This window comes from Pseudoliparis swirei, chromosome 22, assembly GCF_029220125.1.
Source record: "Pseudoliparis swirei isolate HS2019 ecotype Mariana Trench chromosome 22, NWPU_hadal_v1, whole genome shotgun sequence".
Lineage (NCBI taxonomy): Eukaryota > Metazoa > Chordata > Actinopteri > Perciformes > Liparidae > Pseudoliparis > Pseudoliparis swirei.
In genome coordinates, this window is record NC_079409.1 from 22366172 (window position 1) to 22390761 (window position 24590).

Sequence of the window (24590 nt, forward strand, 5' to 3'; positions counted from 1 at the left end):
CTCTCCCCCTCCCTCCTCTCTCTCCTCTCTCTCCCCTCTCCCTCCCTCCCTCCCCTCCCTCTCTCCCTCTCTCCCGCTTCTCCCCCTCTCTCCTCTCTCCCTCTCTCTCCCTCTCCCTCCCCTCCCCCCTCTCCCTCCTCCTCTCCCTCCTCTCCCTCTCTCCTCTCCTCCCCTCTCTCTCCTCCTCCCTCCTCTCTCCCTCCTCTCTCCTCTCCTCTCCTCTCCCTCTCTCCCCTCTCTCCCTCCCCTCCTCTCTCCTCTCTCTCTCCCCTCTCCCCCTTCTCCCTCCTCCTCTCCCCTCTCTCCCTCTCTCTCTCTCTCTCCTCTCCCTCTCTCCCCCTCCCCTCTCTCCTCTCTCCCTCCTCTCTCTCCCTCCTCTCTCTCCCTCCTCTCTCTCTCTCCCCCCCCCCCCCTCTCGCGGTCAGACTGTGGTCGGCGTAGCTTTGCAGCGGACCGTATCGTGGGCGGCGTGGTGGCCCGTCACGGCAGCTGGCCGTGGCAGGTCAGCCTGGAGTACGACGGCGTTCACCAGTGCGGAGGCACCATCATCTCCAACCGCTGGATCGTGTCCGCCGCGCACTGCTTCAGGGAGTCAGTGACCACGACGACACGACCATCACGTCTTATTGTCGAGCGGCTCGTGGACAAACGACATCTAACGCACGTCGCGTTTGTGTTTCCCTCCAGCCGATACCGCTTCGTGAACCGCTGGCGCGTGCTGCTCGGCTCCGTCTACAGCAAACCCGTCAACGCCAACGTGGTGGAGGTGAACACCATCGTTTACCACAGCAGCTACCTGCCCTTCGTGGACGCCAGCATCGACGACAACAGCAGGGACATCGCGGTCCTGGCCCTCAGCCAGCCCCTCACCTTCAACGGTAGGCCACGCTCACGACACACACACACACACACACACACACACACACACACACACACACACACACACCTGAGCGGTGACGACGATTAGCGCTGAGGAGAAGCAGATGGCTGCAGAGAGGCGTCCATCATAGCAATGCGCCTGCTCTGTGTCTCCTGTTTCCCAGATTGGAATCAGCAGGACAAAAGTTCTTTTATTCAGCATCATTATTACATCAGCGCTGAGCGGTGACTACCGGATCCTCTGGCGTCCGAAGCTCTAAATGTTATCCCAGGACTCGAGTTAGATATCCACACTGTGATAGGGAGAAAGGTAAATGTGCTTAAAAAGAGTCCAAAGATATGGACATACAGCCAGGGGCTCAAGTTTATAACATGTGAATTAAACTTGATTTACAGCTCCATCGGAAAAGAACATTGTGGTTGTTTCCACAAGTTTTTAGATAACTGTCATTGATGTTGATGTTAAACATGACCCGCCTTGAAGAAACTTAAAGTATCGTAGTCGTAGCTCACTGCTGACATCTAGTGTTCGTCTGTCAGAATTACAACCACTAATGACAATAACGGATAGAAGTTAACGCTTTCAGTGCTGTTGATAGACTAGTAGAGACACATGTGGTTTATAGCTTTATGAAGCAAAGATGTCACACATTAGACTTTTGTAGTGAGAAAAAGACCGAAGCTGAAAAACTGAGATCTCCATCAGATCATTCATACGGCGTATCGTCAGAATGATGCTTCTTGACTGTATTTCACCACTTTTTGTCTCCTGACAACATGTTGCAGTTGTTCTGATGATTGCTCCTGTGTCTGACGGTGAAGTATCATTCCATGTGTTTATTTGCATCCTAATGCATGTGTTTGTGTGTAGAATACATCCAGCCTATCTGCCTGCCAGCATACGGCCAGAGGCTGATAGACGGACAGATGGGAACAGTAACCGGCTGGGGGAATGTCGACTACCACGGTGAGTCGTCTGCATTTCACTCCAGCTGGACTGTAATATGCTTGATGTTGGATGACATTGTTTGTCTTGTATTAACATGCTCAACATGGGCTGGGGTAGAACCCTGACATATCTCATATATCTTACCAATTTAATACAACTGTTTCCATTTCTTATATTTTACTTTGAATGTGTGTCTAAGGTAATTCATGTGTTGTTCCTATGTTTGAGAGCGTTGATCATCTGTGTGCATACTAACTGGGAAAGGAGGAAAGTGCTTGTTGTTGGAAGAGAGCGCTGTCTCTTTAAGAGAGGGGCACTGTCTCTTTAAGAGAGTGCTGTCTCTTTAAGAAAGGGGTGCTGTCTCTTTACGAGAGTGCTGTCTCTTTAAGAGAGGAGCCTTTTCTCTTTAAGAGAGGAGCGCTGCCTCTTTAAGAGAGGGGCGCTGTCTCTTTAAGAGAGGAGCGTTTTCTCTTTAAGAGAGGGGCGCTGTCTCTTTAAGAGAGTGCTGTCTCTTTAAGAGAGGGGCTCTGTCTCTTTAAGAGAGCACTGTCTCTACGAAAGAGGCACTGTCTCTTTAACAGAGTGCTCTCTCTTTTAAGTGAGGAGCGCCGTCTCTTGAAGAGATTGCTCTCTCTTTTAAGAGAGGGGCGCTGTCTCTTTAAGAGAGTGCTGTCTCTTTAAGAGAGGGGCACTGTCTCTTTAAGAAAGGGGCGCTGTCTCTTTAAGAGAGGGGCACTGTCTCTTTAAGAAAGGGGCGCTGCCTCTTTAAGAGAGGGGCGCTGTCTCTTGAAGAGAGTGCTGTCTCTTTAAGAGAGTGCTGTCTCTTTAAGAGTGGGGCGCTGTCTCTTTAAGAGAGCGCTGTCTCTTTAAGAGAGGGGTGTGTGAAGGTGCAGTAAGCAGGCTGAAGACAACACAACTAATGCTTGTTTTAACGGGGAACTTGCTAAATAAAAGTTGCAAAACAGAAGAACGACGTGTTTCTGAACAGTTCATTTTAAGGGCGCCAGTATACGCTTTTGATAAATAAATAGTAAGTTAACAAAGTCTTGAACATTCATTTCCAAAGTGTTTTTAAATGTTTTGCTCTTTCACTCCAGGAGTTCAAGCCGATGTTCTCCAGGAGGTGAACGTTCCCATCATCAGCGACGCCGTGTGCAACGCGCCCGACTACTACGACAACCAGATCACCACCAGCATGTTCTGCGCTGGCTACGAGAAAGGAGGCACCGATTCCTGCCAGGTCAGAGTGATGCATGATGGGACATGAAGTCTTTGGGGTTTCTCACTGGGCAGGTCTTCACAGTCTGATGTTTCTGACTATAACCTGAAGTGTGTGCCCGATGCGTACACCTGGTGCGTTTGATGACCTCCCACACTGGATGCTCAATGCTCTGGTGCGCTGTGTACTGAGTGCGATGCTCCTCTGTGCCTGCAGGGGGACAGCGGGGGTCCTTTCGTGGCTGAAGACTGCCTGTCCAAGACCCGGCGGTACCGCCTGCTGGGCGTGGTGAGCTGGGGGATCGGCTGCGCCATGCCCAAGAAGCCTGGCGTCTACACCAGAATCTCACGATTCCTACCTTGGATATCCACGGCCATGAGGGTGAGCTCGTGGTTTATGATGTGTTTCTATGGTAACGCTGGTATGGTATTGTGCTTTAATGCACAGCCAATGAGAGAAGAGCCTCCACCAGGGTGAAGCCACAGAAACCGATCAGTAACTTTCAGGTTATCTATAAATCACTCACTGAGCTTCTATTCACACACACAACATGTCATCCTTAAAGAGACAGCACTCCTCTCTTAAAGAGACAGCACTCCTCTCTTAAAGAGACAGCGCCCCTCTCTTAAAAAGACAGCTCCCCTCTCTTAAAGAGACAGCACTCCTCTCTTAAAGAGACAGCGCCCCTCTCTTTAAAAGACAGCTCCCTTCTCTTAAAGAGACAGCGCCCCTCTCTTTAAAAGACAGCTCCCTTCTCTTAAAGAGACAGCTCCCCTCTCTTAAAGAGACAGCTCCCCTCTCTTAAAGAGACAGCACTCCTCTCTTAAAGAGACAGCGCCCCTATCTTTAAAGAGACAGCGCCCCTCTCTTTAAAAGACAGCTCCCTTCTCTTAAAGAGACAGCTCCCCTCTCTTAAAGAGACAGCTCCCCTCTCTTAAAGATACAGCGCCCCTCTCTTAAAGAGACAGCGCCCCTCTCTTAAAGAGACAGCGCCCCTCTCTTAAAGAGACAGCTCCCCTCTCTTAAAGAGACAGCACTCCTCTCTTAAAGAGACAGCGCCCCTCTCTTTAAAAGACAGCTCCCTTCTCTTAAAGAGACAGCATCCCTCTCTTAAAGAGACAGCGCCCCTCTCTTAAAGAGACAGCGCCCCTCTCTGAAACCAATGTAAGTAAACTACATGTCTTTATGAAGGAAATACCAAGAACACACACGATTATGTTACATGCAGACTTCCAGATCACCGTTGAAGTCTAAGTCGTGTCCGACCTGTGCTGTCTTCTCATCTCTCCTCCAGAACTACAACAACTCACCGGGGCTTCACAAAATGGCTCGGACATGAGATTCCTGTTCCCGAGTTTCCACTTTTTTCTACTCTTGGATATATTAAAGACCTGGAAGACGTCCCCAGACGGATGAACGTCTTCACGGTGACAGAGTCCCACTTAAAGCTTTTTTTAAAAAGATCATTAAGGATTTAACTTGTTTCTGAACTTTCCCACGTTGGTAAACGCCCACAAGAGTAAACTTCTGAATGGATACCCGGGTTTTAAAACACACAGACACAGCTCTTAAAGAAACATGACGTCTTAGACAGGTCGGCAGAGAGTTATTAGATTTGGTTAACATTGTTTTCAGGAAGTAGAATTTTAAAACCAAAGTGCAAAAGAGATATTAATTAATGTCCTTCCTGGATTTAAGATTCCAGTTAGAAAAAACACTAACTTGTGAACGGGAAAACAAAATGTTAAATTGAGATTTATAAAGGCTTGAGAATTGTGGATGAAATTATAATATCACACAATAAGAGACATAACTCCTTCAGTCGAGATGTTCTCCTCCTCCTCACGAGTCCTTTCCTTCAGACTTCCTCATGCTGACCAGCCAATGAGGGCAGACCCACCGCTTGTAGTGCTTTTACGCAGGCACACACACACACACACACACACACACACACACACACACACACACACACACAGACACACACACATACAGACACACACAGACACACACACACACACACACACACACACATCAACACAGACACACACACATACAGACACACACACAGACACACACACATCAACACAGACACACACACACAGAGAGACACACTTACACACAGACACACACAGAAACACACACACAGACACACACAGACACACCAACACAGAAACACACACACACACAAACACACAGACACACACACACACACACCCTAAAGTGTCATGCGTCGGCGGCTGGCTCAGTGTTTCCCGGTGATCTTTTGCTTCTCACCGCCTCAGCATCTCTTTTATAACTTGTTTGATCTTTGTGTATCGCCTGAATTGTTTGACATGTAATTCATGAACTGGTGCATATGAGGCTTGTTTTGAAATCAGTATTTTTGTGTTATCGTCTTGTAAATATGTGTTGTTGTCTTGTTTGTGTGTAGATGTTTATTTGAGACGTGTTGCAGACGTCTTTGTTGATCCACAGATTTAAAACCCAAACATGTCCTCAGAAAACATTTATTTGACCACACTGCATATTGACTATCAAACGTGTGTACTCATGACCAATGTATAGTATTATATACTAAAACCCTCTCCGAGTCATATTCAGCATCAACAACAACAAAGTATTCAGCAATTCACCCGTCAAGACACATTATCAACTGTAAAGTATCATTTTATTCCTGGACATGAACACATGTAACATCTTTTATTTCACTGACAGTGATTTATTTTCTTTAAAAACGACTCTCCACCAGTTCCCCCTCCGACATTCAGCACACGCACGAACACTTATGGCATTTATGATGATATGTGTAAGAGAAATAAATACTGTAAAAGTAAATTGTTGCTATTGGCTAATCTGTTGTGATGCTAACAACTTGCAGTCATTGTGTCACGATACCGCAGTGCACTTCTAAACCATTAAAACAGCCTGGAAGAAACACTCACCTCCACACAGGAGGACGGACGGGAGCGTCTGTGTTCAGTGGGCCACTCAAACTAAAAAGATGCCCCAAGAGTAATATTGTGTATTCATAAACTCTTAATTAATGCACAGGGTAACCGTCGGGCTGTGGTCACGTCCTCTTTAATATGTCCTCTTGGAGCTGCTTTCAAAGACCTGATTATGAGTTACATCATAGACACGTGCACATTCAATCTGATGGGGGGGAGGGGGGGGGTCAATGCAATGCACCTCTGGTTTCACACCTCTGGTTACACACTTCTGGTTACACACTTCTGGTTACACACCTCTGGTTACACACCTCTGGTTACACACCTCTGGTTACACACCTCTGGTTACACACTTCTGGTTACACACTTCTGGTTACACACCTCTGGTTACACACTTCTGGTTACACACCTCTGGTTACACACTTCTGGTTACACAGGACACGCTCAACAGGACCCTTCTTTGACACAGGAAGCAGGACACAGAGGTCACCGCAGCGCGACCTTTCTCTGTGGCCGACATGTCAGTAACAGCTGGTCTCAGATCAGCCAGCATGCTCTACTCCTCTCGTCCACACGGTGGCGCCACTGCACCGCGTGGACCTCAGCTCACTGGTGAGGAAACACGCGTGCGTCACGTTTAAAGTCTTCCTGACTTCACTTCTTTCGACGAGGGACGCTTTGATGACCTCTGATGACCCTCAGGTTATTATTATGATCAATATTATTATTTGATTATTATTTCACTCCCTCGTCTCACTCCCTCATCAACACACGTCTCACTCCCTCATCAACACACTCCTCACTCCTTTTCTCATCCACTCTGGGTGTTTATTGATTTGCATGTTCACTCAAGCTCCCATGATCTGATGGTTGTATTCAGTGTTATCACTCCCTCCAGGAACTAGACGCCACCGTTGTTCTTTTTCTTTACTGACAGATGTTTATTGGATGCGGGCGCACTTCGCCATCCACCTTCAATCCACCTTCGAACTCACTGGCTGCACATAAACCACGAGGCAATGGGTCCACTTTAAACATGTATTCTTCTCTTACTTGCACTTCCTAGCTTCACTTACTTGCACTTCTAGCTTCTCTTACTTGCTTCACTTACTCTTCCTAGCTTCACTTACTTGCACTTCTAGCTTCAACCACATGTTCACCTGCGATTGTTGCAATCAAATGCGTCCCAGCGCAACACAGGACACGCAAACAGTTCCCACCAAATACAAAACAAAAAAAACCAACATTCAATAAACGAGTTGTACAAATAATATATATTCAAGCAAACTTATGACAAATGACATAAATAACATTCATGGCAGTTACACTCCCACCAAATCACATTCTTTGAGATTTCACTTCACAAAGATAACCATGACATTTATTCTGCTTCCAGCAGTAAAACTGTCTTGTGTACAGGCCTGTCAAGATAGACTGGCTTAGTGGTGCGTTTTCCCTGGTTATTTAAGGTTGAGTCACTAATTAACAGTTTTACCTTTCTGACTCTTCCAGCAGTGCTAGGGTACACCTGCGCTACTCTTGCTAATTTCCATTGATTTCGTGGAGAGCCTTCTTCTTGTAGGATGACGATGTCGTTAACCTTCGCCAACCTTCGCTCTTATCCTTTTGCCATATTGGCCTTTGCTGCAAAGACCTCTTGCTTCCTTGACGAGTTGAATTGCCTCAGCATCAGACATTACACTCACTAGTCCATCGTCAACATAGAAATTCCTTTGAATGAATTTGACAGCTTTTTGGTTGAATTGATCTTGACCTTCAATTGCTAGATGTTTAAGACCAAAATTGGCACAGCCGGGTGAGGAGGCTGCCCCAAACAGATGGACTTTCATCCGGAAAGTTGATGGTGGAGACGCCAGGTCACCATTCTCCCACCATAGGAACCTCAGGTAATCTTGGTCTTCCGGCCTTACATGAAACTGATGGAACATCCGCTCAACATCACACATAATAGCGATCGGGCCCTTGCGAAACCTACAGAGAACTCCCACCAGGGTGTTTGTGAGCTCAGGCCCAGTAAGAAGGTGGTCATTCAATGATGTGTCTTGGAATCTTGCTGAGCAATCAAAGACCACTCGTATCTTCCCAGGCTTGTGAGGGTGGTATACTCCGTGATGGGGAATATACCAGGCTGGTTGATTGTTGAGTTCTTCTTCGGGAACCTTCTCTGCATCACCACGAGCAATGATATCTTTCATGAAGTGCATGTAGTCTGAGCAGTATTTCTGGTCTCTCTTGAGCTTTCGTTCCAAACCTTTTAGACGCTGAATAGCACATGACTTATTATTCGGTAGATTTGGTTTGTCTTTTTTGAAAGGTAAGGGCATTTCATAATGTCCATCTTGTTTTTGTTTGATTTCATCTCTCAGTTTAGTCAAGAAGTGAAGATCTTCCTGAGAGACTATTGCATCTTCTTCAACTCTTTCACTAAAGTCAGATTCTAGCACCTTAATTACATCCTCTGGACTGATCATTTCCTTGATCTGAGTCTTGCAAACAAAGTGAACCTCACTTTTGAGCTTGATTGTTGATTTGGGTTCAGGTGTCACTTTCCTTACAATGATGCGGTGACTTACTCCAATTGCGTCACTGTAGTGCTCTTGGTCACCATAACTTACGATACTCCAACCTAGATCGGTTTTCTGAGCAAAGGGTTGGTTTTCTTCCCATACGACTTCTTTAGGCATTAGGGCTTGTGGGCAATTGTATCCGATGAGCAGACCAATTTCACACTCCATTTGCGGCGCAATGTGTTCTGCAAGATGCTCCAAATGAGGCCATGCTTTAGCGGTCTCTGAAGTTGGAATGTGTCCGATTAGCAGGGATAAATTCACGAGTGTACATTGTTGGCACTGTGATCTTCTTGGAGGAAAATATCCCTCTTATTTGTAGGTCTTTGAGTCTTTTACAGAGTACAATTGTACTTTTTGACGACATGGTAGATAGTTTCAGCTTCACTTGTTCTGTGTTCGTATCTAGAACGTTTGCCACTTCTTCGAGAATGAAGGAAGAATCACTTTGTGAATCTAGCAGAGCGTAGACAAGAACTTCTTTACTTGGATCATCTTGCGTTGACACAGACAGGTACAATCGCTGATGTCTGGAGTATTACCATCTTGCACAACTCTGTTTGATGTGGTTTCCTTGACAACGTCTTGCAGTTGTGTTGGCTGTAGCTTTCTTTCCTTGCCATAACTTGTGTATTTAGATAGCTCTCTCTTTGGTTCTTGTTCTTGTTTTGAGCGATCTTCGTGTAGGCATGTGGGATGACCTTTTGAGCAGGTGTCGCAGATCATCCGGCTACTGCAGCTCTTGGATTGATGTCCAGGATTTAAACATCCGAAGCACAGTCTCTCACTCTGAATGAACTTGACTGTCAGCGACAGTCCTTTCATTGAATCTGTGGCACTTGTGTAGACTGTGTCCTAATTTCTTACATAACACACATGTGAATATGTTTCTTTCACTGGTGTTGGTTGTGAAGATCTTGGCACCTACAGTTTGGTTCTTGTAAGACAAAGGGGTTTGATTCTTGATCTTTGCTTTATCAGGTTCGCTTTGTCGTAATGCGTTGTAAGATGTTATAGGGTTGCACGCAATACTAGCTTCCATTGACAGGAATGTCACAAAATAATTAAAGCTTGGGAACCTTCTGTGTTCCATTTGGTATTGTGTGGCCCTTCGGTTCCATCTGGTACTTAACCAGTCGGGTAGTTTGGCAGTTAGTTTTTGGTTCTCAATATCGTCATTAAGAACCTTTAAACTCTCATTGTGAGCAATAGCAAAATCACAACTACGTAGAAAGTCCACAAATCTTCTTAAGTCGTCACTTTCCTTCGAGCTAATTTTGGCCACGCATGTAGTTTGTCTCGGAAGGCCTTGGCAATCACAAAAGGCTCGCCGTAACGTTCCTTGAGCACGTTCCATGCTGCGTGATACGAATCTTCTGAATCAATCAGGAAATAACCTTCTACTGCTTCTTTAGCTGCTCCTCCCACATATTTCTGAAGGAAGAAGATTTTCTCTGCAGTTGGAATATTTTTTCTCTCAATTAGGGTCTGAAATGAAGACTTCCAATGATTAAACTTGAGTGGATCCCCACTGAAGATTGTAGGCTCTGGAATGGGAAGCCTATTCGCTGATATGGCCTCAGCCAGGACTTTAACAAGCTCTCCTGTGTCGTTTTGAAGCACACTTCTCGGAGCCACATCTCTTCTTAGTGGTTGTGGGTCCTGATACACAGGATTCACCTGGTCAATTGCTTGCTCGAACCTAGGCAGCTCATACTTATGTGGACTCAGCCTTTGGTCTGGGTAAAACTCATTTTCATCGTAGACTTGAAGCCTTGCTCTGGCTGCATCCAGTCTTTTTTGCTCCTCTAAACGTCCAAGCTCTTTTCAACTCTTCTACAGAACCTTTTCTTGCAGCATTCTCTTCCTGCTGTTTCTTTAAGAGAAGCTTCTTTGTCTCCTTTTCTATCCTACGTTCAGTCTCTTCTCTTCGCCTTGAAGACGGCGAGTTAATGCAGCTGCTTCTTGGTCTGCAACTATCTGCTTGTCCTCAACTTCAAGTCTTTGCAGTTTCTCTTGCTGGCACTCTTGCTCGCCATAATCTTCAATACAGCTCTGGTAGCTGCATACTCCATAGCGGCTTCTTGTCTTTAACGGAGGAAACGTTAGCGAATGGAAGTAGCCTTAGAACACTTTGAGTCCGGAGATGAGACACTGGACATTGTAGATGCGAATACAGAGCTTGCATCAGGCCAAATCAGTTCCTCCTTTGTTCCTTGAATTTGAGACTGTGCATTGTGTACAACAATCTTTGTGACTGATATACATTTATCCAGCTTGCGGCGCATCTCATGAGGTGGGCTGTCGATCCTTCGATAATCTTCATAAACAATATTCAGTTCAGATGATTCTCTTTCAATAGTGCTGATGTGATCTTGTAGGATGTTGCTAGGATTTTGTTTGACAACAGATTTTTTAGCCAACTTAGTTAATTCAATTCAATTCAATTCAGTTGTTTTTGTAGCCCCAATTTCATTAATTACAAATTGTCTCGGTGCTTTACTATCATCTGTACACATAGACATCTGCCCCAAACCTCACATCGAAACAGAAAAACTCCCCAAATAACCCTTCAGGGAAAAAAAAAGGAACAAAAGGAGAGAGAGAGATCCCTCTCCAGGATGGACAGATGCAAGAGATGTAATGAATGTGAAAGAGATTATTAGAGTTTAATACATTCGAGAGTGTAGAGATAGTTATGAATGTCAGTAGGTATATTCCACCCGCACGATCCACCTCCACGATCCATCAGGCAGATGGCGGTGGGGAGGAGGGAGTCTCGGGGTCAGTCATGAGCAGGTGGGCGTAGTCCATGACGATCCCATCACAAGGCAGAGATTCCATCGATGCCGGATGGGATCTATGCCGTCTCATAAGGCGTAAAGGACCAGGACTTCATCAAAGTAAGGACTGTAGGGAGAAGTTGAAGTTAGATGAAATGAGATGTAAGGAGAAAAAGAGAGGAGGAGAGAAGAAAAAGAGTCCTCAGCAGCTATAGCACTATAGCAGCCCGGCAGCCCATAGCCTGCCCACCAGGCAAACCTGATTCAGCCTTGCAAATAAGTCTCAGCCTAAAGAGGTGTCAGGTGAAAGTGCTTTCTTAAACTGTGGGGTGAGCTGGGACTGGGTGGAAGCTGAGGTTGGTCAAGTGGAAGCTGAGCTTTTAAGGCTCTTGCTCCCTAACTGCTTTGGCTCCTTAAGGAACTCAAGTAGTCCAAGTAGTCTACAAGTAGTCCCTCTAGTAGGGCAATAGGGAGCAATAAGCTCCAAAGAAAGTGATGGAAGCTCCTTATCATAGGATGGCTTTGTGAAATCAAGGCTTGTATGATAAGAAAATTTACTAAGTGATTCTTGATTTTACTGGGAGCAGCTATTTTGACTAGTGCAGGAGTGATGTGATCTTTTAGTGAGGTTTTAGTGCAGCAAGAGCTGCAGCATTTTTGATCAGCAGCTCAGCTAATAAGGAGCAGTAATCCAGTCTCGAAGGCCTTCCAGCGCTCGTAAATATTGTCAAAGTGAAGTAGAAGCTCTTTTGTTTTTTCTTTCTGCAATTCTTTCCCTTTTTCTGTTAGTGTAGGGCTCTATCACTTCGTCGAGGCTCTTCGAACTGTTCTGCTTGTTGTACAACGCTAGAGTCATCTCTCTGCTCTGCCTCTGCTCCTTGTTCTACAAGTGCTCCTTTATATTGACTCTCTTCACTCATTTGTGACATTTTAGATTATTTGAAAATAGCCTGTACACAATCAAGTTGTCTTAAGTTGCAATGCAGTTTACAATACACATTTTCCAAACACTCAAGAGAATAGGATATGCCATGTTAGGTTACTGTCTTTCAAATTAACCCTTCAAATAAAATACAGAATTTCAAACTTCACTTCAAAATGGCAGCTTTCTTAAATGCACATAAACGAAAAATGCACTTTTCTTAAGGAAATCAATTAACTATTTATAATGAAATAATTAATGATCAATATCACTAAATATCTTGCATTAATGACTCTTAATATCTTGCTAAACACTGTTATGTTATTTGCACACAGCCCTTCGTAGTCCATTGTACTTTTTCAATCCTTGTGTCACCTTTCAGAACACACACTTAAGTGCCTGACTTACGGACGTCTTCATGAAAATGGATGAACTGGTGTGTCCTTTAACAGTGTGGCTGTGACTCCGTCTTGACGAGCTGTCTTGCACGAGCAGGTCCGGGGAATCAGCAGGCTTGAGTTCGACTATCACTCCTCCAGGAATTAGACGCCACCGTTGTTCTTTTCTTTACTGACAGATGTTTATTGGATGCGGGCGCACTTCGTCCACCTTCAATCCACCGTCGAACTGTACAAAATACATTTAACAAGGTTGACGTTGACATTACATAAAATACAGTTGACAAATATGACGAAAACATTAACATAAACTCACTGGCTGCACATAAACCACGAGGAATGGGTCCACTTTAGACATGTATTCTTCTCTTCCTAGCACTCTCCTAGCTTCTCTTACTTACTTACTTACTCTTCCTAGCTTCACTTACTTGCACTTCTAGCTTCTCTTACTTGCTTCACTTACTTACTCTTCCTAGCTTCACTTACTTGCACTTCTAGCTTCAACCACATGTTCACCTGCGATTGTTGCAATCAAATGCGTCCCAGCGCAACACAGGACACGCAAACAGTTCCCACCAAATACAAAACAAAAACAAACCAACATTCAATAAACGAGTTGTACAAATAATATATATTCAAGCAAACTTATGACAAATGACATAAATAACATTCATGGCAGTTACAAGTGTAATCAGGACATGTCCGTTGGCGTCGTTGCTCCCGGCTTCAGAGTGGAGACACGCTGCAGCCTCTCAGTCTAAATCAGCTTCTTCTCCATCAACTCAGCATCAGCGTCATGGCCGCCTCTTAAAGGGCCGGTGTAACTGAAGCAACGTATAAACTACTCCCCAACATATTGTAAAATAACTCTTTTCATTTGATTATTGTTTATTCCAGAGTAGAAATATTATACACAATAACATTACGGCAATATTATAACACAAATCTATTTAATTTGAAACCTTCAAAATAAAAGCACAGGATATAAATGTGATCGTGTGTCTTTCAAGCCGTCAGGGGCCGATGAAATGACGCTGGTGGTGGGCATTCGCCCATGGGCGTGTGTTTGACAACTGTGTTCTAGAGAATCTTGTTTGATGACAAGATGAGAGGATGCACACGATGCTGCAGCAGCGCCACGCCGGCTGACGGACCGTCATGTGTTTCAGAGGGTTTCGCCTGCGCTGATATGGAAGCAAGCAAGATGGTCATGCCGCGCTCCAGGAGCGTGTACGATGCAGAGAGTAAATACAAAAAAAGGGAAAGACATGCAACACGGCTCAGGCGCTGGACCTCCGGTCGGCACCGCATGTCGCCCTGTGTTCTGGTGGGAGTCCGTCGCGACCCGCTGGTCACGGCGAGGAGCCGCTTCCTGTCCTACGAGGGAAGCACAGCGATTGGTCCACACGAGTATCATCGAACACACGGCACCGGGCAGCTGTCGGTGCACCACGACCCTCTGTGGCTTTGGTTAAGATAAACAATTAACTCTGGATGTTAAACTTGTTTTATTGTTATTTGGGAGTTGTTCCTGATCCGATGTGAGGTCAAAGGTCAGGATGTCTCTGTGTTCAGATTGTAAAACACCCTGAGGCAAATTTGTAATCTGTGAAATTGGGCTATACAAATAAACTGAATTGAAACTGAATTGAAAACTTGTTAAACTTGGTTTTAAATTTTTTTTTTCCTATTTCTAGGAATAAAAACTAATGTAAAACCTGTGGTGCCTGTGTATAGTTTTCATATTGCTAACTTCATATAGTAGCTCATTGTCAAAAAATAATAATACTTTTGATACCTAAGTACAATAGATATCAGATACTTTAGGAGTATTCTAATAGGTGACTTTCACTTATACTTGAGTAATTTCCCAGTAAAGTATCTTTACTTTTTCTTAAGTATGGCTTTTGGGTACTTTATCCACCTCTGGCTGCAGGTGTGAGTTGATAATCGCCGTGACACATGGATGTAATCTACTGTAAAGACCATTTGAAGTTAAATATACACAAAACAAACAAAGCAGACCAGAGCTTGAGGTGTGTACCTGGTGTCTCCTGTCAGAGGCGAGGCTGCTGCAGTAACGTGTAGACAACTCCGGAGGAGTCCGTCGGGTTTCTGTCACCACCTAGCGGCAGGTTGTGGACCTGCACCTGGTCCACGCTGAGCCACAGTAAACAGACAGCAGCCACGTGAGTCTCTCTGGACATCTGACTGTCATCATCACAAACAGGGCAGGAACATCCACACGGGCTTTATATGTCAAAGACTGGGAGGAGAAATGTCTCATAAACGGGAGGGTGTTGGATATCAGAGGGAAGACAGAGGGAAGCCGAAGAGGAGAGGAGGCGAGAGAGAGAGAGAGAGAGAGAGAGAGAGGGGGGAGAGAGAGTGAGAGAGAGAGGGGGAGAGGGAGAGAGAGAGAGAGAGAGAGAGTACCTGGACAACTTGGAGTTGTGGACAGCCAAGTAGTTGGAGGCGGGGCTATGAGTTTCAACTGCTGTGATTGGTGGAGCATCCTTCAGAGGAACAATGGCAGGGTGGGCGCTGTCACTCAAGTCCTCTGGCTCCTCCTGCATGCACACACACACACACACACACACACACACACATAAACACACATATATACGCATACACACACACATACACACACATACACACATAATTACACACACACATAAACACACACATACACACGCATACACATACACACACATACACACATAATTACACACACATAAACACACATAAACACACACATACACACATAATTACATACACACACACAAACACACACACAAACACGCACATACACACACATGCGTACACACACATGCGTACACACACACCTATACACACACACACACACACACACACACACATCAACACGTTGACACCATTTGTTTGACACTCTTTGCCTCAGTCCTCACCGGGATGTCGGACATCATTCTCACTGGAAAGTTCTGTTGGGTCGACTCAAAGAACAAGGTGTCATCATCCACTGAGGGGCGCTGGGGTCACACACACACACACACACACACACACACACACACACACACACACACACACACACACACACACACACACACACACACACACACACACACACACACACACAAATGACATCATTGAAAGGATCCAGACGGAGGTTTTCACTTCATTTCATAACGACTAAATGATGCTGAGCTGCTAGAAGTGAAACAACGGAAGATGAGTCATTTAAGTTGTAAACAACAACAACGGAAGATGAGTCGTTTAAGTTGTAAACAACAACAACAACGGAAGATGAGTCGTTTAAGTTGTAAATAACAACAACGGAAGATGAGTCGTTTAAGTTGTAAACAACAACAACGGAAGATGAGTCGTTTAAGTTGTAAATAACAACAACGGAAGATGAGTCGTTTAAGTTGTAAACAACAACAACGGAAGATGAGTCGTTTAAGTTGTAAATAACAACAATGGAAGATGAGTCGTTTGAGTTGTAAACAACAACAACCTTGTTGTCTGCTGCCTCCGTGTCCACTTTGTGCATGTTCTTACTGTGAAGACACGAGGATGACATCATCACCACACACACACACACACACACACACACGTCGTCAAGCAGAGCACGGAACTGAAGCTTCATGAATCAGGTGACAGGAAGTAGTATTCAGCGCCGCTCCACACCTGATCATGATGGCCACAGTGAGAGTGATGAGACCCGCAGACACCCCGACCGCCGACGCCAAGGCGATGACCTTCAGACGACCTGCCGACGGGAGGAGAGGTCACTCGAACGAGAAGTCATAAAAATAGACGTGCGATAGATTTGGAAATAGAAGCAGAGAAAGTGGAAGAGCGTCACGGCGACGGCGTCTAGACTCCAGACGTGTGTTTCCAGCTGTGGCTTCCAAACCCAACGCCACTTCTTCAGCTGTCTAGACTCAAATAGTCGTTTTCCACAACACCTCATCACCCCCCCCCCCCCTCCTCGTGGCGAGCAGCGCTGCACATGACTCACCGTGACTCATCGTGAACCCCCCCGCACACAGCGGAGACCGCAGCCCGGACCCCACGCTGCGTGACGGACGGGTTCTCATCACTCATCCTCCCAAACATCCCTCGGAGAAACTCAACAGGCTCGTGGAGAACGGGTCAGAACCACGGATCAGAACCACGGACCTGACCAGCAGAGCTCATCGGTGACAGTGTGTATTTTCTACCTGTGAGGCGAGACTACTGACTACTTGGATCCTGCTAAGTGTCTTCTTTAAATTAGTTTATCTGCTGAGTTACTGTTGTATTTGTTGTTTAGAGCTGCTGGATTGTTGGTCTGTACTGTTGTAGGATTGGTTTTGGTCGAGAGGTGTCCTGATTACTGACACCTGAATCTTCACTGATTGGACGAGCGCTCATCACCTGGTTTCATTTGAATACCAACGAGCAAGGGGTGGTGTCAACGCGGCTGGAGGTAATTGGCACCAACTTGGGCTCATAACCGGATCGGGTCTTTAGCGTCAGCTGTAGCGTCATCGGACGAAGACTCGGAGGACAAAGACATAGAAGTCTTCCGTTGGAGTCGAGACTCGGAGGACAAAGACATAGGAGTCTTCCGTTGGAGTCGAGACTCGGAGGACAAAGACATAGGAGTCTTCCCTTGGAGTCGAGACTCGGAGGACAAAGACATAGGAGTCTTCCCTTGGAGTCGAGACTCGGAGGACAAAGACATAGGAGTCTTCCCTTGGAGTCGAGACTCGGAGGACAAAGACATAGGAGTCTTCCCTTGGAGTCGAGACTCGGGAGGACAAAGACATAGGAGTCTTCCGTCGGAGTCGAGACTGGAGGACAAAGACATAGGAGTCTTCCTTGGAGTCGAGACTCGGAGGACAAAGACATCGGAGTCTTCCGTTGGAGTCGAGACTCGGAGGACAAAGACATAGGAGTCTACCGTTGGAGTCGAGACTCGGAGGTCAAAGACATAGGAGTCTTCCCTTGGTGTCGAGACTGAGGACAAAGACATAGGAGTCTTCCGTTGGAGTCGAGACTCGGAGGACAAAGACATAGGAGTCTTCCCTTGGAGTCGAGACTCGGAGGACAAAGACATAGGAGTCTTCCGTTGGAGTCGAGACTCGGAGGACAAAGACATAGGAGTCTTCCTTGGAGTCGAGACTCGAGGACAAAGACATAGGAGTCTTCCGTTGGAGTCGAGACTCGGAGGACAAAGACATAGGAGTCTTCCCTTGGAGTCGAGACTCGGAGGACAAAGACATAGGAGTCTTCCCTTGGAGTCGAGACTCGGAGGACAAAGACATAGGAGTCTTCCGTTGGAGTCGAGACTCGGAGGACAAAGACATAGGAGTCTTCCCTTGGAGTCGAGACTCGGAGGACAAAGACATAGGAGTCTTCCGTTGGAGTCGAGACTGGAGGACAAAGACATAGGAGTCTTCCTTGGAGTCGAGACTGGAGGACAAAGACATAGGAGTCTTCCGTTGGAGTCGAGACTCGGAGGACAAAGACATAGGAGTCTTCCCTTGGAGTCGAGACTCGGAGGACAAAGACATAGGAGTCTTCCGTTGGAGTCGAGACTCGGAGGACAAAGACATAGGAGTCTTCCCTTGGAGTCGAGACTCGGAGGACAAAGACATAGGAGTCTTCCGTTGGAGTCGAGACTCGGAGGACAAAGACATAGGAGTCTTCCGTTGGAGTCGAGACTCGGAGGACAAAGACATAGGAGTCTTCCGTTGGAGTCTTCGTGGGTGACTGTGTATTCCACCATTTCGTGAATATGTGTGTCTTTTCCATACCTGTGCGTATCTCTACTCGTAGTTACCATAGGACTCGTTCATTCATGTACCGGAACCCCTCCTCGGTTATCCTTCCTACCCGTTCTACTCACACCCAGCACCTTGTCACAGGAGGCCTCTGGAACTGTCAGTCAGCCAACCGCAAGGCCGGTTTCATCTCTTTGCCATGGAGCAGTCGCTTGACTTCCTGGCTCTCACTGAGACCTGGATCACAGCAGACAACACGTCTACCCCGGCTGCTCTCTCCTCGGCCTTCTCCTTCAGCCACACACCAGACTCTCTGGTCGGGGTGGAGCTACAGGTTTACTCATCTCACCCAAATGGTGTTTCTCTCCCTACTTGCTTCCACTCTTTATCCCACTGACTTTTGAGTTCCATGCTGTGACGGTTACTCATCCGGTTCAACTTCACATTGTTGTTCTCTACCGTCCCCCTGGTTCTTTGGGAGATTTCTTGGAAGAGCTAGACGCCCTCCTGTCGAACTTCTCGGAACACGGCCCCCCGCTCATCCTTCTGGGTGACTTCAACATCCAGACAGAGAAGTCATGTGATCTCTTACTCTAATGGTGCGTTCACACCGGACGCGTCGAAAAAATTCTCTACGCGTCTGACGCAGCAGTCTCGACGCGCGTCGAAAAAAGTGTGTTCACACCAGACGCGTCGGGGGCGGAGTCATAAATGAGTCGAGGAACGACAGGACCGCAGAGTACTTCCACTTTAGTGGACCGAGCTGCTCTCCCACTGCGCTGCTCTCTCTTCTTCTCTCTTTGATACGTGTCTCTGAGACTTTTCCACCTCCGGCAGCAGATCTCCTGCCATGAAACACATATGCCGGCGGTTGGTTGATAGTAAAGTACAACAAATAGCTTGAATAAAAGTAAATACATACATTCAAAACTTACCAGGTAGTCCCACGGCTTCTCCGACCTTGTTCCACGCTTTATCTTTATAGCTCCGTTTTCGGTAAGTATAAAGAGTTGTATCGTAAAGTTCGGGGTGCCCACAGACAGCGACAATAATCTTTTCCTCCATTTTTTTAACCGGCAGGACGATGACGAGCGGAGCTGCTCAACGCTGATTGGCTGACGCAACTATGACTCACGCGTCTTTGCTGCCGGAGTTGGGAAATTTCAACTCGCTCGTCAACGAGCTGCGTCTGTTCGCGCTGTTCGCTGAGTTCGCCCCGCGGCAAACCCTCTGTTCGTGCTGCTTCAAACGCGTCTGACGCGCTGCTCGCTGGAAAATACGCAGCTACGCAGCTTCGACGCAGCTTTGCATTGACCTAACATGTAATCTCGACGCGCGTCGACATTTTGACGCGTCCGGTGTGAACACACCATTACTGTCTTCCTTTGACCTCTCACTCAGTCCCTCCCCTCCCACTCACAAAGCCGGCAACCGCCTTGACTACATTTTCACTAGAAGCTGCTCTACCTCTAACCTCACTGTAACTCCTCTCCATGTCTCTGACCACTTCTTCATCTCTTACTCTCTCTCGCTCTATGGTACTGACAACCCACCCTTATCTACAGACTCTGCACCTGTACGCCACAACATTCGCACCCTCTGTCCCTCCTCCCTGGCCTCCTCTGTCCTATCTGCTCTCCCCTCAACTAGCTCCTTCTCACTCATGCAGCCTAACTCTGCCACAGACGCTCTCCTCTCTTCCCTGTCTTCATCTCTTGATTCTCGTTGTCCTTTTAAGAAACGACCGGTTCGGAAATCCTCTCCTCTCCGTGGTTGTCGGACTTGGTGCGCACCGAGAGAGCCACCCTGCGAGCGACGGAAAGAAAATGGCGAAAAACGAATCAAGCGGAAGACTTGCTCTTCTATCAATCTCTCCTCTCCTCCTTCTCTTCCTCTATCTCTGCAGCCAAAAGCTCGTTCTACCTGACCAAAATTCAGTCTTCCTTCTCTTACCCCAAAAAACTCTTCTCTATCTTTTCCAACCTCCTTGATCCCCCCTGTCCCCCTCCTCCTTCCACCCTTTTGCCACTTTGTCGACTACTTTACAAACAAGATAGACGACATACGCTCCTCCTTTACTAATCCATCTTCTATCACCTCACCAACACTAACTTCTTCATCCCCCTCTCTTTCCTCTTTCACCCCCCTGTCTCCCAATCAAGTTCTTAGCTTGGTGACCTCCGCCCGACCGACCACCTGCGCCCTTGACCCCGTCTCCCATTCTCCAGGCTATTGCTCCTGACCTTCTGACCTTCCTCACCCATCTTATTAACAGCTCCCTCTCAACTGGCTGTTTCCCCAACTCTCTGAAGGAGGCGAGAGTCAACCCTCTCCTGAAGAAACCCACGCTCGACCCGTCTGAAGTCAGCAACTACAGACCGGTCTCTCTTCTTCCTTTTCTCTCCAAAACTCTGGAGCGAGCTATCTTGAGCCAAGTGTCCTCCTATCTCCACAGTAACAACCTTCTTGACCCTCACCAGTCTGGATTCAAGGCCGGCCACTCGACAGAGACTGCCCTCCTTGCTGTCTCTGAGCAGCTTCACACTGCTAGAGCAGCCTCTCTCTCCTCTGTCCTTCGAGACCTTTCTGCAGCATTTGACACCGTGAACCACCAGATCCTTATCTCTTCTCTTCAGGACCTGGGGATCTCAGGCACTGCACTCGCGCTTTTCTCTTCCTACCTTAACGACCGCACTTACCGGGTAACTTGGAGAGGATCTGTGTCTGATCCTTGTCCTCTCACTACTGGGGTTCCTCTGTTAGAAGTGGGACAAATAAATGCGAATTTTTCTGGGATTAGCAAGAGTAGACCAGGCCGGGAAAAGTGAATGCGGAATGTGAGTAATAAAACAGATCAAAGGGGACCCCAGTTCCATTAGACTACAACAACAGGAAAGCAACAAGTCATCCATCAGGCGGCCGACAGGGACAGTGGCTGTAAGATCAGATGAACGCGTCGAGGCCATCGCTGGGACGATAAGCAGAGGGCCAGGTGTGACAGAACACGGGTCCTGAGTGGTCATCTTTGGCGTACGACGGTGACCCTCTGTCTGAACTCACTCAGGGCCCCGTCGATGAGAGGTAACCATGGCACCTCTTGTGATATTCAAATGAAGACCTGGTTGATTGTGTGTTCAGGAGCCAATATCCTGACCAAATGGGCCAGAGAGGATGTGTGAATAAACACAAACCTGAATTCATGTGTGTTAACCTGCCGGTAGATCAATGGTCTTTGATATGATAATGTAATATATGTCCCCCAATATGTTCTGTATCCTGATCCCCGGTTAGAGTGTGTTTGATGTCACTGGCATCGGAAGTCTCACCAGGTCTGAAAGGATCATAAAGGGGACCCTAAGTGCCTGAGAGATAAGAGGAGACACCTGAGACAGGTCACCGAGGTGACCGAGCTCATCTAAACCAGCTAAGACAACGGTCCCACTTTGATGTGGGACAGAGAGTCTCCAGAACCTCTCAGGAAGAGAGGGGGGGGGGGGCTGGACCCCCCATCAGCACCCCAAAGAAGGACGGATATCCGGGAAAAGTGGGAGGCGAGGGTATAAAGGTGACGAACAGAGGAAATGAGAGAGCAGAAAAAGTTTTAGTGGTTGTGTTTTAGCGTCAGGCTTCCGTGAGGGAACTGACTTGTAATTGTACTTTCTTTCTTTCTTTTTTTGAATAAAATACTTGGCTGCCTTGCAGTCTTAAACTTTACATTCGGTTTGTGGACCTACTTTGTTTGTGAGACCTATTTCTTCACCTGTCGACCCACCCGAGGAGACGGAAGGCGGAGACCGAGGCGGACCCGCAGCCTCCGAGGTGAGTCTGCACGGCTACCCCTACTGACCTCAGTCCCCCAGGGACCATTCTGAGCCCTCACACTCTCCACTGACATTTTGTACTGACGAGAGAAATCGCTGCAGCTGGTAGACCTCCGTCTCTCCGCCGAGCCGTGGTTGGTTCGGGGACCAAGAGAGGACTCGTAACACTTGAGTCCTCGTCATGAGTTTGTCCTAAGAATAAGAATATTAATAAGTGTCCCGCCAGCCGCTCTACGAGCCTTGTAACCTCGAGCGGGTTGGGAGGAGACCAGATAATTGAATACCCAGCATTTCTCTCCGCGGAGATCGATCTTACACCATCCGGGTGCCGTGCGAGAATAACAGCTACCACTGTCTATGTGCACGCGTCATTCATCAGGCCCGAACGATCGCAGAATCATATAGAGGAGTTACTGATCTCCGCCTCCTCCCCTTAACTCGGTCTTCCCTCGCCGAGTTTCCTTCCCCTCGGCGCAAGCGAGGATACCGTGACCGGGCCGATCGTCAGAAGAGGCCGGGCATCGTGACCCGTGGACCGCCCTCTCCAGTGTGACAGGTTAGCAGCGCGGACGCGCTGCGCCTGGCGCCGCCGACGTGCTTTTACGACAGTTTGCTACACGCCTGTCCTTAGAGCACGATTATTTCCTCAATAAAGTACCGGTGTGAGCCTCGCACCTCAAACCTTCCCCTCCTCCATCTCTCCTCCTCGTCTCGTTCCCTCCCCGCTCCTCTCCTCCCCCGGTTTCCCCTACACGAGAAGACTGCGGCGTGACTTTTCTTTCCGTCTCCCACCCGAGGCGACCGAATCGGTTCACGTACGCGTCTCTCTTAACATGGCACCCGAACAGGGACATGAGAGGTAGATAGGCTTGTGTTTGATAACTTAATTAATCAATACGCGGTTAATTAAATAGAAACCAAGGATTAGATATTGAAATCTGGGTTTCTCAACTTCAAGCACAAGGAGCGGATTCTTCTCTTTCAGGTTAAAACACACGAACCCTCCCCGACGAAAAAACTGTATGAAACCAGTGAAAACGAACTGAATTGATTTATTTACTTAGCCAGAGAAGGTAACCGGTGATTTCCGCGAGCACTCGGACTACCTGTATGCTCGGTCCCGTGCGGCGAACACCCATTATCTCCCTCTGCCCTCATCACCGAGGCACTCCACCTGTTTATCGGGCAATCGAAGCCCGTAATCTGGCCGTCCTTTTCCTGGAAAGGAACCGTCCATTTAACGCTACCGATCGATTTTCAGCGTTTTGGTAGTTCGAGAGGAGGAAACTTTAAAACTAGAAGTACTTCACGAGGGCGTTTTAAAGGAAGTTAGCATAAAGTAAATAAATCAGTGCGCAATAAGTTGAAGAGTTACCTAGCTCGTTGGAATAACCCGCTTGGCGAGGGCGTAAATTTCTCGCCTGCCTCCGTCTAAAACCCAGCTTAACCCTAAAAATGCGTTATTGGCACACAGAGAAAGCCCAGCTGAGCTGATCCCTCAGTGCGATAAAGGCCCAGGAACTGAAGGGACGAAAAAAGGCACAAAAACTCTCCTAGTACTTGTAATTAATTGAGTTTAATTACAAAACTTTAAACACAAGCCGATGAGTGAGGCTCCCCGCTTGGAGATAGCCGTCGCATGTGTGTTTAAATAATTAACATGAATAAAAAGAGTGAGCGTATCACCATTTATTCCGACTGATGTGTGTGTGTGTGATTGTCTATAGTGACGCCGTTCTAACCAGACTGCGGCTGTAACAATTACCCTAAACACGATAGGGGTCGAAATCCTTCTGGGATTTCTCCTCAAACATATTCCAAGAGGTGTGTGCGTGGGATCACAGCCTTTTTATTTGGAAGAGAAGTGGTTCAAGCGGAGGCTGAGAGGAGAAAGAGGGCCGTATACATCGTCACCACGGCTGTAAGTGACGTCCCACTCCCACCACAGTTGTATCGCTCAGACACTGGTCTCCCTCTTCCTTTATTGTGCATATTGATGTGCAGGGTGGCGCGAATAATACTGTAATAACGGCAGTGTTGTTTTGACCATCTATGATAAATCTGGCAGTGTTGGATAAACAATCCTTGTGTTCCCCCAGGACATGTGGTGATAAATATCTGACTAACTCCCGATAGGAGGCTGCAGTGTGTTACATGCTGGAGCTTTGTTTTCATTGTTTCCCCCCCCTCTTCCCAAACAGGCTCTTGTCAAATGCATCATGCCTCATCCTCACGACATCACCGAATATAGCAGTTTATGGACACTCAGACGTCCTAGTTAAACAGGAAAATATAACAGGAACCTAGAATAGGATAACATATCCTCCTTTTAT

General features: G+C 47.0%; 2 protein-coding genes across 2 annotated transcripts in view; one reads left to right on the forward strand and one right to left on the reverse strand.

Annotated features, from left to right (window-relative positions):
* Positions 1 to 4499, forward strand: part of hpn (hepsin) — a 73440-nt gene extending 68941 nt beyond the window's left edge. Inside the window, exons 8-13 of the mRNA XM_056444086.1 lie at positions 426 to 591; positions 688 to 878; positions 1751 to 1846; positions 2926 to 3068; positions 3264 to 3428; positions 4342 to 4499. Of these exons, the coding sequence (XP_056300061.1) occupies positions 426 to 591; positions 688 to 878; positions 1751 to 1846; positions 2926 to 3068; positions 3264 to 3428; positions 4342 to 4386 (806 nt within the window). The 3' untranslated portion in view covers positions 4387 to 4499. The remainder of the gene's footprint in view (positions 1 to 425; positions 592 to 687; positions 879 to 1750; positions 1847 to 2925; positions 3069 to 3263; positions 3429 to 4341) is intronic.
* A 10244-nt stretch (positions 4500 to 14743) lies between these two features.
* The window catches only part of si:dkey-33i11.1 (sialoadhesin), a 40828-nt gene continuing 30981 nt past the window's right edge, over positions 14744 to 24590 (reverse strand). Inside the window, exons 13-17 of the mRNA XM_056444796.1 lie at positions 16353 to 16434; positions 16180 to 16222; positions 15614 to 15694; positions 15123 to 15256; positions 14744 to 14846 (exon numbers count right to left, since the gene is read on the reverse strand). Of these exons, the coding sequence (XP_056300771.1) occupies positions 14744 to 14846; positions 15123 to 15256; positions 15614 to 15694; positions 16180 to 16222; positions 16353 to 16434 (443 nt within the window). The remainder of the gene's footprint in view (positions 14847 to 15122; positions 15257 to 15613; positions 15695 to 16179; positions 16223 to 16352; positions 16435 to 24590) is intronic.